Source organism: Mustelus asterias, chromosome 3 (genome assembly GCF_964213995.1).
Source record: "Mustelus asterias chromosome 3, sMusAst1.hap1.1, whole genome shotgun sequence".
Lineage (NCBI taxonomy): Eukaryota > Metazoa > Chordata > Chondrichthyes > Carcharhiniformes > Triakidae > Mustelus > Mustelus asterias.
The window spans coordinates 41,821,770-41,836,745 of record NC_135803.1 but is presented as its reverse complement, the minus strand read 5'-3'; the positions used below and the strand labels follow the sequence as shown (position 1 = coordinate 41,836,745).

The window sequence follows — 14,976 nt, the reverse complement described above, 5'->3', positions numbered from 1 at the left end:
AAAAAGGGGTCACAGGTTCAAACCAATTATAGGTTATTTTCGGACTGATATTAGGAAATTCCTCATACAAAAATGGGTGGAATAAACTTCCAGATAGAGCAGCAGAGGCAAAAATGCTGTATTCACTTGGAAATCAAATGATGTTATTGGTAGAAAGTGTTAACATCGACCTGTACAGATGAACTTGAATGAGTCTAATAGCCTTATCATCTAGTCATTTTGTGCATGGATTAGAGTTTTGGCAGAACAGGGAGAGATAGGAGCAGAATATACGCTGATGTCACAGAGATGAGGAAGATGACTGGTAGCAAAAAATGCAGGGAAGGAAGTTCAGCTTGGGGAGAGGCAGCTGGGCCCTAATGCAACAGCTTTGCACACCTATGGGTGAAGCTTGAGTTGGCAGCTAGGAAGGCAGATGAAACCAAACCAAAGGTATGTTTGTACTAGTATAATCTGGAGATGATGGTTAAGAAAATATTTTTTAATATTAATCTGAAAATATTATTTTCTGATTTACCATCAACTTTCCACTTTGTGTCTGTTTATATTGGCAGTGATGTAACTAGTAACAGGCATACAGAATCAGAATTACAGAATTGTAACTGCAGAAAAGGAGGCCGTTCGGCCGGTCGTGTCTCTGCCGCCTCTCGGTAGGAGCAATTTACCTATCATCTATTTATATAATATAAAACTATAATTTACCATCCAATCTACCAGATAATGCTCAACTTTACATCCTCAATATGCATGCACTTTTCATGAAACATTGCTTATTTTGTGGCCTTCTTGTACAGAGAACTATTTGGAACATTTCAGACAACAATTGGCAGGGTGGGGGTGGGGGGTGGTGGGGGCACCACCCATCCTTCCTCTCTTTGTTCCTCCAGACCTAGCATCACCCCCAACTGTACCTTATGTCCTTTTCCACCTGACTGCAGACTGAGATGATCGAAGCTATTTAAATGAGGTGACCTCCCCGTCATGCTGCATATTTTGGTATGGTCTCCAGCTGGTGAATCCTGGCACTTGTGCCAGGATCGATTGGGGTTCTCTGTCTATTTGATCTCCTGTGTTTCACTAATTCGTTATTTTTCAATCTGCTTATTTTCAATTGTGAGCCAATACTCTGGACATGTCAACCTTTACGCCTGTGACTCGACAGCTAATAATACAAGTATACAGAAATCTGCACTGGCCCTAAACTATTACCTCAAGCAATAGATCAGCAATACTAACACATTTGCTTGCATTTCAGAAACTATAAAAAAAGAACAGCGCACGATACTCTGGAAAAATGGAAAGCAGTTTCTCCCCTGAAAGCAGGAGAGGACAGGGCCATATATCTGGGTTTGGGAATGCTGGTGTGTTCAGTAGTGATTGCCTTCCTTTTGGGAACAAAACTGGTCCAATCCTACAACGCAAGGTACTGGAAAAAAAATCTATTTTTGATGGATCTGCATATTGAATAGATGGTGTTAGAACTAATAAACATTGTTCTCCAATTTCTGAACCAAATTAGCTAAGTAATTACATATAGTATGTTTTAATTAAAATGAGGTAACTAAATTATAATGTTGGATTGATTCAAAATAGTTTTAATTTCCTCCAAATGTATACAGTATGGTTGCATTACCAATGCTGAAATGAAGATTAAACAGACAGTATATTTTGTCACTGTGCAGGACTGGCATAAAATACTCAGGAAAAAATGTGTATATGTGTCCCATTTCAGAAGTACAATAAAGTGAGAATCTTTTTGGTAAAATTATAGCTTAAATTCCATGTTAAACTCAATTTTGAGCTATATTCTCCCACTGACAAAGGACAGAGAATATCGATATCTCTAAATATCATATTAATGTAGGTCCTTGGTTTACCTGCAAGGTGACAAAAATGAAGGACTTAATAGTTTCTCCCACACCCCTGCCAGCCACATTTCCGATCCAGGAAGCCTGTGGCATGAATCTACAGCTAAGACCCGATTTCGGATTAGAGTGTTTAAGTTCATTGTCCAATTATTATCATTCACAAAATATGTAATGAGTTTTTTTCAAAAAAACTATGAAATTTTCACTTGACTATCTATTTCCTTATGAACCAAAAAACCCTTAGAAAATTTATTCTTACACTTTTGCAGTTTAGATAAACTCTTTGGAATTATTGGTGTTGGATATCAGTTACAAAACTGAAATTCATACTGTGTGAATGATGGAATGGATTTAAATTCATTTACAGGAAGTATTATTGGATCAATAAAGGCCCGATTCTCCCAAAAAAATTCTAAAATTAAAGTTTATTTATTAGTCACAAGTAAGGCTTACATTAACACTGCAATGAAGTTACTGTCAAATTCCCCTAGCCGCCACACTCCAACGCTTATTCGGGTCAATGCACCTAACTAGCACGTCATTCAGGGAGTAAACTGGAGCACCCAGAGGAAACCCACGCAGACACGGGGAGAATGTACAATCTCCACACAGACAGTTACCCAAGCTGGGAATCAAACCTGGGTCCCTGGCGCTCTGTGATGCAGCAGCGCTAACTACTGTGCCACTGTGCCGCCCAAAGTGCTGAATTGGGGAGAAAGATGGTGTAAACCACGATAGTTTTTTCAGTGGGAATTCAGACTCGAATCTCCCACACTCTGTGCACTGCAGAGGTCACAATGATTAAAACCTCGGGGGAGGGGGGGGTGGCTATTCACGCCAGAGTCTGACAGTTCCGGGCCTCTGTGCATGTGTAGTGGCCCCAATCTGTCAGATTGCAGTTAGCTGGACAGCTCAATCGCTGGCCAGCCCAGGACCCCTGCAGTGCCTCCCCAGCTCCCCCCCCCCCCCCCACCCCCCACCCCCACAACCCAATCGCTGTCGACACAAGCATTCCCGGGCCAATCGCCCCCCCCTGTCATGGAGTGCCGCAATCTCCAGTCCCTCACCCCATCCTCCTGGGAGGCAGACCCCACTCCCCCCAGCCAGCTCCGATCACTGGCCTCCCTCCAGCCCCGACCGATCCTATCTGCAGAGTGGCACTGGGCCCCCCACCCTCTTGGTACTGCCCGCAATAAGCACCCACCGGGCATTGAGCAGTGCCAAGGTGCCCCTGGGCTTGGGCGCTTTGCCCCTTGGGCAATGCTGGGGGCACAAGCTGTCATTGTCAGGGTGCCCATGCCCAGGGGGCACCACTCCCCGCCACCCGACCCCCTGGGGAGCCCCGATAGCCCCCCTTCACTCCGGTGGGGTCTCCCACTAGTTCCCCGCAAGTGGGGAGCCACTCTAAAGCCCGCCAGAGTGAAATACTCCTGGCAGGGTGGGAGATGCTATCAGGAGAATTCCGTGCCGGGCCCGATAATCACATTTAAAATACATTAAAAACAGATTTAAATGACTTACCTATCTGCCCGCAAGTTTCCAGCGCGGTCCCGACTGTACCTGCTCTCCAGCTGTGGGAGACGCACATGCGTCGGGAATGCATGTGCAAATCTCGCGAAATGACAGACATGTGCATGTCCCAGCCCAACGAATCAAAAAACGTGCCTGTCCGGATGGGAGAATCGGGCCCTAAATCGTTTTGCTCACCATTAATTAACTGAAGAAACAAAGGCAATACTCTAACTTACAGTTTTTCTTTGTGTTGCTTAGTGTTTGGAATGCGGAATCACAGTGTACTGTTCTTGAAGCAAGAATTACAAACTGCAAAAATTGCATGCAGAACTGTGTGTCAAATTGTCAGAAGCCATCGCAGTATCCTTGCATTCAGATATATGTTAACCTGTCCTCTTCAGGGTTGAGGGCTCTGCTACACCACTCAGAACAAAGTGTACGCATCAATTCTGAGGTAGGAAACAATGCTACTAGATCTCATTTTCTTGATAGTGAAACTGAGCCAACCAAATGAATATCTGAGACAAATGAGGGGGTGGGGGGGGGGGGAGATGGATGGTGGTATTGCAAGGAAGAGATCACGGCCTGGCAATATATGATGATCAAATCAGGGCAAAATAATGTACTAGTCGTGTATTTGCTGGATGTAAAGATGTATTTATCTTCTTTTGTGAAAATGCTTGAACAGGATAAATTATATCATTGCTTGTTTAACTTCACACCTCCTAGAAATATCAGGAAGTTCCTGACCATTAATCTTAATGCTTGGAAAATCATGGATGATATTCATCTGAACTTCCTATATATAAACTTATATGCAAGGCACACCACCAGGAACACAATTTAGAAACTCACCCCTAAATTGTATGAGAGGAATAAAGAGTAAAAATATAGCTTCACGTTTGGATCCAGGCACATTTTCTATCATTTAAGTTCCTGAAATGTAGCATAGAGTCAACTAAGGATGCAACAATTTTCTGACACATTATTGGTAATCTAAGGTTACATTTTGCCAGCAGAAAATAGCGGGGCATTTTTAAGATTTGGATTCTCTATTTACCTGTACCTGAATAAAGCTCTTGAATGCCTGTGGCATAATAACAGGGTTATTATTAAAAATGAACAGTCCACTCCATTTCCTAAAGCCATTTTTAAATTATAAATTGGAATCCTCTCTCTGTTGTTGCAATTTCTGAGGATCAACAGGCAGGTCATGCATTGAGCTCAATCTATCCAGTGTTGTCTCACAGAGAGAACCCTTACCTGTAGTCTTCAAAGGAGCCACTGCAACCAGACTAATTTTTTTTCATCTTTCTTAATGAACCAGGAAAGCAATCAGGCAGGGTGTGGAATGGGCAGTCTATCTACGAATGCCAGTTTTCTGCTCGCATCCAAAGTGAAAATAACTTCTAAGGTTGTTGAATGCTCGTTAGGTCTAATATAGTCCTACTCATTCTGATGTGTTTCTCCACAGCCTGCATCTCCAATCCAACACCTAATGGTGATCTTTTTGCCAGCAAGAATTTGGTTTTCTTATAGGTTTAGTGCTCCACTAGTTGAGGTATTTGAACAATTTCTGGGGTAGCTTGGATTAATTTTTCACACTATTGCAATGCCACAGGCTTTCAAGAGCATTATTCAGGTTGACAGGGAATTCAAATCTTAAAAATGAATGGCTGCAAAATTGTTTCAGTAAAAAGTGTACAAGGAATACAAACAGAGCATGCATGGCAAAATGACTATTTTCGTGTCCAAAGGTCTGTGACCACAATTGTCAAATGTGATCAATTTTAACACCACCCATTTCTCGGTATAAATTGAGAGGCCAGCAGCTGAAAATTGAGGAAGAAGCCCTCAATTACCTTTTGGAATCTGAAGGCAGAATCTCCCTGATGCAATTTCAGGTGGACCTGTATATGGGCAAATGGCTTTTTCTGGCTTTTTCTGCTGTTTAAATGTCTAATTAAGGTCTATATATTGTGTGACCACAATCTCACCCAGGCCCTATTCCCGTAACCCCATACATTTACCCTAGTGGCCTCCTCCTGTGCTTTGGGATTTTATGATTCTATAATTGTCATTTTGCAGTACAAATAAGCAGAGCATGTTTCAGGTATTGGGAAGGCTAATCTGTATTGGCTATTCTATAAGAGAACTCAAACTTTTTTTCTTTTATGCGGGACAAGTATCTGGTTCTAAAAATACTGCAGTTCTTTACTCAGTTGTCTGCTTTCCTGTTTTATTTTTTCATTAATTAAGCACAAACATCAGTTGTAGCAACAAATTTGTTGTGTTGTACAATCCAACATGAATACTTCATCAAAACATACAACTCTATGTATATGATTCTTTATTATTGAGTTCACGATTCACTACAAAAGCTCAAAATTTCAAGTTTCACAGTTTCAACCTGACTGCACTATAGGAGTGGAGGTGAGGAAGTTGGATTAGATGAGTTGCTCTTGTCAAGAACCAACCAGCTGAATGGTCCCCTTTTGTGCTGTAGCCATTGTATGATTCTATAATTTGGTGCCCCCATTTACAGTGGTTGCTGTAAACATTTATGTACCAATTCTACCTTTTTGATCACTACATTGCATGCACTCTCACATTAAACTACATTATATATGTAAGGACACACAATGCAAACTTCAGACAAGATGGATTCAACAAGATACTTATGTTCATCAGCCTCCTTCAAGATTCCATTAACATGGATCTATGGTACACCCAAGCACAATGACTTTATTACTCTTAAACGCAATGACCAAACCAACATTATAGATTGTCCAAAGATGTGCGGGTTAGGTTGATTGTCCATGTTAAAATTGCCCTTTAGTGTCCTGGGATGCATAGATTAGAGGGATTAGTGGGTAAAATATGTAGGGATATGGGGGTAGAGCCTGGGTGGGATTGTGGTCGGTGCAGACTCGATGGGCCGAATGGCCTCTTTCTGTACTGTAGGGTTTCTATGAACATGCCCCAGCCCCTTTAAGCATGGCTGAGTGACATTCCCATTTTTTCAGTTTCTCATCCTTTTACAATCCATTTCTGTTCAGCAGAACTAAAAGCTGTTTTAACCTACTGAGTGCTGATCCCACACATAGAGAGAAGCATTGAAATATATGGATAGTGAGAATCCGCATTCCCACATCCTGCCACCCTGTTCTCGCACCACCACCCTGGCATCACTCTGGTATCTGATCTCCCCATAGACCTAAACTGCCAGCTGGCTCAGCAGAGGAGTGGGTGTGAGGGACTTGGATTAGATGAATTGCCCTTGTCAAGGACCAATCAGCTGAATGGCCTCCTTTTGTGCTGTAGCCATTGTATGATTTTATAATTTGTTGTCCCACAACAATTGGTAAGCTGCAGCAGAGCATTCATTTTGCATCCATCGCTCACCGACTACATTCAACTGAGTTCCAAACCTGAAATGGCTCAGGTCTTCCAAGGCCGGGTTTGGGCAAGTGACAAGGCAGCTTTACCAACTTTACATTCATTTTAGAATGCAGGACAACATTATAGATTGTAATTCTTCAGTGGGAAATTATGTGCTGTCTTTTAAACTTAGCTGCTGTGAATCATCACGTTGATTTCTCTAAATTTGCAAGATAAAAATGAATCTTCTTTCTTTTTTCTTTTTCAGTGTTTCTGTGCTGCAAAGTGTAATGTGAATCATTCAGAAACTGAAATGCTAATAGCTTCTATAACAGACAACAACACGCAATTCCAGTCTATCTCTTTTCCTTGCTACTACGACCCAGAAGGAAAACAAAATAATGTACTCTTGACAAGATTTGATTTTCCTAAAGCTTTGTTACATTCCTTTATTTGCCCTGTTATTATATTTGGTTGTGGAACTGTACTTATTGTCATGGTGAAGTTGACACAGTACCTGTCTATGCTCAAGGAACAGTTGCAGACAAAGAAATGAAAAGCCTGGAGAAAAAAAAGCTAGTTTTCACCAAAGTTTCTTCAAAATAGTTATGTCAAAGAGCGCTATGCCAAAATGCTACCAGAAAACGATTCCTTATCTCTGTTACACATTTTCATGTGATGTTTATTAGAACGTCTGTTGACAAAATATGTAAAATGCACTCAAGTATCTCCACAATTAAACAATGACTTAGCAATGTGTTACTAATAATTTGCACATGGATAACTATAATCATAAAATCTGATCAGCCAAAATCAGAGGTGTTAATGCACGATAAACAGTCACATTCTTAGAATGAGTTAGCAGATGAAAGCAGTGCTTGCAAACACTTACATAATTATTAGCATTAACATTTATCCCATCTGTTTACTCATGATTATTATGGTGTTTTCTACAACTTTCATGTGGAAATGGGAGATTTTTAAAACATGTTTTGAAATAATGTACCTTCAATCCATTTTTTCTAAGGCCGCGATGTGAAGTACTGATGCGCGACAATAAGCACATGGAACCAAGGCTTCGGTATTGAAGGCTTTAATAGAGTAACAATGGAACTACTAACACGAATACACCAGTTCAGACTGAAGGGGTCCTGCCGGAGCAGGGGGTCTTATACCTCGCCACCGGAGGCAGGACCCCACTGGAATGTGCCATGATAACTCTTATAACAGGTAAACACCCTAACCCAACAACATTGTACAACCCCCACAGTAACAACACCCTAGCCCAACAGTAACATAGTAACAACCCCCAGTGGTGAACCAACGATGGTTCACCACATTCACCCCTCCTTTAAGAACAAAAGGTGGCGGGGTGCAAGAAAAACAGGTCAAATAAACAGACAATTCACAGAATTCACAAGTCCAGACGGTCTGGAGGACCGCACCGACGCTGCGATCTCCTCAACACCGGTTGCGAAACCGGAGCAGGTGCTTGTGGTGGCGTTCTTTCCAAAGCAACGTCTGGCTGTCCCCTCAAGGACTCCCGGGCCGGCCGGCCCTGGTGAGGCGATGGTGCAGGGGATCCTGGAACGTTTGGTGGTGGTGGTGGTGGTGATGATGGTGGCGCCGATCTCCGAGTCTCAGGCAAGCTGTACATGGGAGTAAAAGTGTTATGCACTGGTCCCGGTGCTGACCGCGCCACGTCTGGGGAAGCAATGAGGAGTAGTGGATTCGTGACTGGGGGAATAGGAGCGACAGGAGTTGCTACGTCCCCTGCGGGCGCCAGGTCTCTAATGGAGACAGTGTCCTCTCGCCCGTCAGGATATGCCACATAGGCATACTGAGGGTTGGCGTGGAGGAGTTGGACCGGTTCGACCAAGGGGTCGGACTTGTGAGCCCTCACATGTCGCCGCAGAAGGACGGGTCCTGGGTACGTCAACCAGGCTGGCAATGAGGTTCCCGAGGACGACTTCCGAGGGAATGAGAACATCCTCTCGTGGGGAGTAGCATTGGTTGCCGTACACAGGAGGGAGCGGATAGAATGGAGCGCAGTTGGAAGGACCTCCTGCCAACGGGAGACTGGAAGGCCCCTGGATTTCAGTGCCAGTAGGACAGCCTTCCAGACTGTAGCATTCTCCCTTTCCACCTGTCCGTTACCCCTAGGGTTGTAGCTCGTGGTTCTACTAGAGGCAATCCCGAATGAGAGCAGGAATTGCCTCAAGTCGTTGCTCATGAACGACGAGCCCCTGTCGCTATGAATGTAGCAGGGGTACCCGAACAGGGTAAAAAGCTCACTGAATGCCTTGATGACGGTGGCAGTCGACGTGTCCGCACAGGGGACAACAAACGGAAACCGGGAATACTCGTCTATTATGTTGACGAAATAGACATTCCGGTCCGTTGAGGGAAGGGGGCCCTTAAAATCCACACTCAGCCTCTCAAAAGGGCGAGTGGCCTTGACCAATTGTGCCCGGTCTGGTCGATAGAAGTGTGGTTTGCATTCTGCGCAAATCCGACAGCTTCTCGTCACTGACCTGACATCCTCCACCGAGTAGGGCAGGTTGCGGGCTTTGACGAAGTGGTAGAGTCTGGTGACTCCAGGATGACACAGATCATTGTGGAGAGCCTTCAAGCGGTCCTCCTGCATAATGGCGCATGTTCCGCGCGAGAGGGCATCCGAGGGCTCATTGAGCCTCCCCGGACGATACATAATATCGTAATTATAGGTGGAGAGCTCAATTCTCCACCGCAAGATCTTATCGTTCTTGATCTTGCCCCTCTGCGTGTTGCTGAACATAAACGCCACGGATCGTTGATCCGTGATCAGGGTGAACCGCTTCCCTGCCAGGTAATGGCGCCAGTGTCTGACTGCCTCCACAATGGCCTGAGCCTCCTTCTCCACCGCTGAGTGCCGAATTTCGGGGCCTTGAAGGGTGCGGGAGAAGAACGCGACGGGCCTGCCTGCCTGGTTTAGTGTGGCGGCTAGGGCGAAATCAGATGCATCACTCTCCACCTGGAAAGGGATGGATTCATCCACCGCGTGCATCGTGGCTTTCGAGATGTCGCTTTTCAAAACCTTGAAGGCCAATTGGGCCTCCGGCGTAAGTGGGAAGGTCGTGGACTTAATGAGCGGACGAGCTTTGTCCGCGTAGTTGGGGACCCACTGTGCATAATACGAAAAGAACCCGAGGCATCTCCTCAGTGCTTTCGTGCTAGCGGGCAAGGGAAGTTCAGTGAGTGGGCGCATACGGTCTGGATCAGGGCCAATGACCCCGTTTTCCACCACGTATCCGAGGATGGCTAACTTACGCGTACGGAATACGCACTTCTCCCTGTTATAGGTCAGATTCAGGCGAGATGCAGTGCGCAGAAAGTGTTGGAGATTCGTGTCGTGGTCCTGCTGGTCATGGCCGCAGATGGTGACGTTATCCAGGTACGGGAAGGTAGCCCGCAACCCGTTCTGGTCCACCATTCGGTCCATAGCACGCTGGAAGACCGAGACCCCATTGGTGACACCAAATGGAACCCTGAGGAATTGGTATAGACGACCATCCGCCTCAAAAGCCGTATATTGTCGGTCCTCTGGGCGGATGGGGAGTTGATGGTAGGCGGACTTAAGGTCTATGGTAGAAAACACTCGGTACTGCGCAATCTGATTGACCATATCAGAAATGCACGGGAGAGGATACGCATCCAGCTGCGTATAACGATTAATGGTCTGACTATAGTCGATGACCATCCGAGGTTTGTTCCCGCTTTTGACTACCACGACCTGCGCTCTCCACGGACTAGCACTGGCCTGTATAATCCCTTCCTTGAGGAGCCGCCGAACCTCAGATCTAATAAAGATCCGGTCCTCAGCGCTGTAACGCCTACTTTTAGTAGCGATGGGCTTGCAGCCAGGAACCAGATTTTTAAAAAGGGATGGTGTAGTAATTTTCAGGGTGGATAGATTGCATGCGGGGCGCTTTGGGCAATTTGGAGGCTGCGGCTGATTCCCTACTGCCAGTGAAGGGAGTGGCCCACCGTACTGTAGGATCACACTCTTCATGTGGGCCATAAAGTTTAGTCCGAGGAGAATTGGCGCGCAAAGGTGAGGTAACACAAGGAGCCTGTATTGCTCGTAAATTGTGCCCTGTACCTCAAGAGTTACCATACATCGTCCTTGGATCGGTACAGACCGGGACCGAGATGCCATGGAAATTGTCTGCTTGGCAGGGAGAACCCGGAGTCCACACCTTTTAGCAGTTTCAGGGTGTATGAAACTTTCGGTGCTCCCACTGTCAAACAGACAATTCACAGTTCGACCACTAACCTTTACATCCATCATAGAATGTTCGAGTCTGTAGTGCCTGGTCTGATCCAGGGAGATCGACGCCACCGTTGGCCCCTGGGCGCCACTGCATGCTGCCGATGTGGATGCTGAGGACCCCTGCTGGTCGCTCCTAGTCGTCGTGGACCATGATGGCCGCCCCCATGAATCGCACGTGGGCGAGGGCGCCAAGCGCAGCGACTCCTGGTGGTCTTCCTCCTCCTCCGTCAGCCACAATGGCGCCGTCCTGGATTCGCACGTGGTCGGACCTCGTGGGTACTGCGATGCCGAAGGAGATTGTCTCCGTTCTGGAGGGTTACAAGCTGCACTGCCGTTTTTAGACTTAGACCAAGCTGCACTGCCGTTTTTAGGCTTGGACCTGCAGACTTTGCTGTAGTGGCCTTTTTTACCGCACTGGCTGCAGATTGCCGTTCTTGCCGGACACTGTTGCCGTGGATGCTTGGCCCCACCACAAAAATAGCATCGCTGGCCACCTGGAGCTGCCGCCGTCGTCGGATCGATCTGGGAGCGCGGGTTAGCGGGGCGAGGAGGGGGCTGAGCTTGCTCCAGCCACGTTGACTGCACGTGGTCCTCGGGGTACAGCGCCAAGCTCTTCGACGCCGCTTCCAGCATCACGGCCATCTCCATTGCTTGGGTCAAGTCGAGTTTCCCCTTTTCCAGCAATTTAAGCCTGATGTACGAGGACCCTACCCCTGCTACGAACGCGTCTCGGGCGAGGTCGTACATATACTGTTCGGCTGATACGTCCTTACAATCGCAACCCCTGGCAAGCTGCAGGAGCTCATTGGCATAGTCCTCCATGGTTTCGCCCGACTGCCGACGTCGTGTAGCGAGGAGGTAACGAGCATGTATCTCGTTGGGTGGCTTCGTGTATCTTTTTTTTAGGAGCTTGACGGCACCCGGGTAAGTGGGAGCTGCACGAATGGCTAGATAAATCGTGTCGCTTACCCTAGCGTGGAGGACCTGGAGTTTATCACTGTCTGTAGTGATAGCTACCGAGGCTGCCAGGTAGTCCTCGAAACACTTCCACCAATGGTCGAATGTGTTAGCGGCACCGACCGCACGTGGGTCCAGTGTCAGACGATCCGGTTTTAGGATCTGTTCCATACTCTCTGTTTTTTTCTTTTCTTGTTGTACAGCTGTGAGTTTTCTGTTACTCTATTAAATTGATGCGCGACAATAAGCACATGGAACCAAGGCTTCGGTATTGAAGGCTTTAATAGAGTAACAATGGAACTACTAACACGAATACACCAGTTCAGACTGAAGGGGTCCTGCCGGAGCAGGGGGTCTTATACCTCGCCACCGGAGGCGGGACCCCACTGGAATGTGCCATGATAACTCTTATAACAGGTAAACACCCTAACCCAACAACATTGTACAACCCCCACAGTAACAACACCCTAGCCCAACAGTAACATAGTAACAACCCCCAGTGGTGAACCAACGATGGTTCACCACAAGTACATTTTTATTTGAATAACTAATTTATGTTAATCAGCTGGAATGACTAGGGAATGGAATGTGGCTACAAGTGGGAGAGAGCAACAAGATGCAGACCACTCGGATGTATAATGACAACCTAGTTTAAATAGCAGGAGTGTCATTTTTTAAAAAAACAATTGTACTTATTACAAAGATAAAATCATAAGTAGAAAATTTACCTTTTTAAAAAAAAATAGAATGCTAATCAAGCTATATGCTCCATCCTGAATGACATTTCAGGTCTGAGTGTTATTGCTGTTGCATTCATCCAAGCCAATGGGTACTATTTCATCATACTCCTAACATCCATTACAACTGGTGGAAAAGCCATGGCGAATTATAAGGTGAGCCATTTAACTCAAAATACCCAGCCCACAGATCTACTCCAGTAGCCAAAGTATATATGTCCAGGTAGGTTTCTGGTCAATGGTGACCTTCCCCCCAACCCCTGGATGTTAATAATGTGGAATTCTGCAGAATATCAATGAGCGGTATCCTGAGATGGTAATGTTATTGAATGTCATGGGAGGTCATTAGACACTCTCTTATTAGAGTTGGTCATTACCTGGAATTGTGTGACACCAGTGTCACTTGCAATGTCACCTATCAGGTATGGCTTGGGTATTGTCCAGGTCTTGCCGGACAAACATGGACTGCTTCATTATCTGAGGAATTGTGAATGGCACTGAAAATTATACAGTTATCAACAAATATCCCTATTTCTGACCTTATGTTGGAGCGAAGGTCACTGATGAAGCAACTGATGATTGTTGAGTCTAAGATACTGCCCTGAGAAACTCCTGCAGCCATATTCTGGATCTCAGGTGATTGGCCTCCAACAGCTACAACCATGTCAAAAACAATTACATTAATTTATATTCCCATAAATGTATGATCAAAATAATGAAAAGAGAGGTTAGGAGAAATATTTTTATGTAGAGGGTTGCGAGGATATAGAATATTATATCCAAAACAGCGTCGAAAGCAGAATCATAAATCTTTCAAAAAAATAATTGCATTTATAATCATGCTTTTCATGATCACTAGATGTCTTTGATTTGATTTATTGTTGTCACATGTGTTGGTAAACAGTGAAAAGCATTGCTTCTTGCACACTATACAGACAAAGCATACCGTGTATAGAGCACATGGGGGAGGAGGAAAGGAGTGCAGAAAGTAATGAAAAACATGGAACGAGAGTGAAAGGTAGAGGGTATGCTGGGGACAGCTCGTCTGAAAGTGCTCTGGACTTAATGAAGCACTTTTGAGGTGCAGTCACCGTTGTAATGTAGAAGCCTTTAAAAATTGACAGATGAAATATTTGGAAAAGACAAAATTTTAAAAAAAGGGCTGGAGATTGGGCTTAAGTGAAATAGCTCTCGCAGAAACCTGGCAGAGATGTAATAGGCTGGAAAATTCTATGGCCCAAGATTTGCTGGAGGCAGGCAATTCACTGTGTACCCAGTTTGTGAGCCACTTTCCTGCAAACTTTTGCTCATACATTATTTTGCTCTGTAAATAGCTGGAAGTGCAAGCTGATAATATTCTAGCAAAGGCAACGGGGTACCTTAGCTATTGGTGAGTGAAGGAACTAACCTTTGAGATGAAGGATTAAGAAATAAGCAGTGAGAGAACTGAGAAAGGATGAATTTGAATGAGTCAATTCAATGTCAAATCAAGTACATCAATAGATATAAAGGGAGAAATATGGATGAAGCGTGAGGGAAAACAGGCAAAATAAGAAAAAAACTTTTTAAACTTAAAATTGACATTTTTAAAATCTCCAACAATATTCATGAGTTGAAGGAATTAGAGTCCATACTTATAACTGTTCACTTTCTCGGCCAAATAGATTAATTGGCAGTCATTAGCAATTGTCAGAAAATTGTCAAAAAAATGAAGATGCTGAAAATCCAAAATAAAAAAAAATGCTGGAAATACTTGGCAGTTCAGGCAGCATCTGTGGAGAAAAAAAACCAGTTAAGATCTCAGCTGGAGCTATGACCTTCCATCAGAACTTAAATTCATCAGAATGATTTACTGGACTTAACCTTCTGTGGTGAGTTTAATGGTCAATTAATGTGCAAATATGGCATCATTTTCATGAAAATCACAGGGCAATTAAATATGAAATGCTCTTTTCACAAAGCTAACAACAAAAGATGGAAATTGTCCATCAATTTGAGGGGATTTGCAATTCACATGATATCTCTTCTTTACCACAGCTGGATAACCAATTTGCATGTTAGCAACATGTGCATCATTCACATGCTTATATATTTTCAGTAAATTCCAGCCCGTTGTGGATAAGAGCATTTAATCAAATTTCTAATAACAGTTTAGGTCAAACGGTGGCTTCTGAAAACTTGTAATTGGTAATTATTTTGCAAAGCAAGG

At 44.7% G+C, this 14,976-nt stretch overlaps 1 protein-coding gene across 4 annotated transcripts in view; it reads left to right on the top strand.

Annotated features, from left to right (window-relative positions):
- The window catches only part of s100p (S100 calcium binding protein P), a 45,144-nt gene extending 37,630 nt beyond the window's left edge, over window positions 1-7,514 (top strand). For 2 of the 4 annotated variants that reach the window (XM_078202214.1, XM_078202205.1), the window contains exons 3-6: window positions 555-650; window positions 1,256-1,423; window positions 3,639-3,834; window positions 7,030-7,514. In XM_078202214.1, coding sequence (XP_078058340.1) covers window positions 555-650; window positions 1,256-1,423; window positions 3,639-3,834; window positions 7,030-7,317 — 748 coding nt within the window. In that variant the 3' untranslated portion in view covers window positions 7,318-7,514. The remainder of the gene's footprint in view (window positions 1-554; window positions 651-1,255; window positions 1,424-3,638; window positions 3,835-7,029) is intronic. The other 2 variants (XM_078202228.1, XM_078202222.1) reach the window with 1 other exon arrangement.
- The last annotated feature ends 7,462 nt before the right edge of the window (window positions 7,515-14,976 follow it).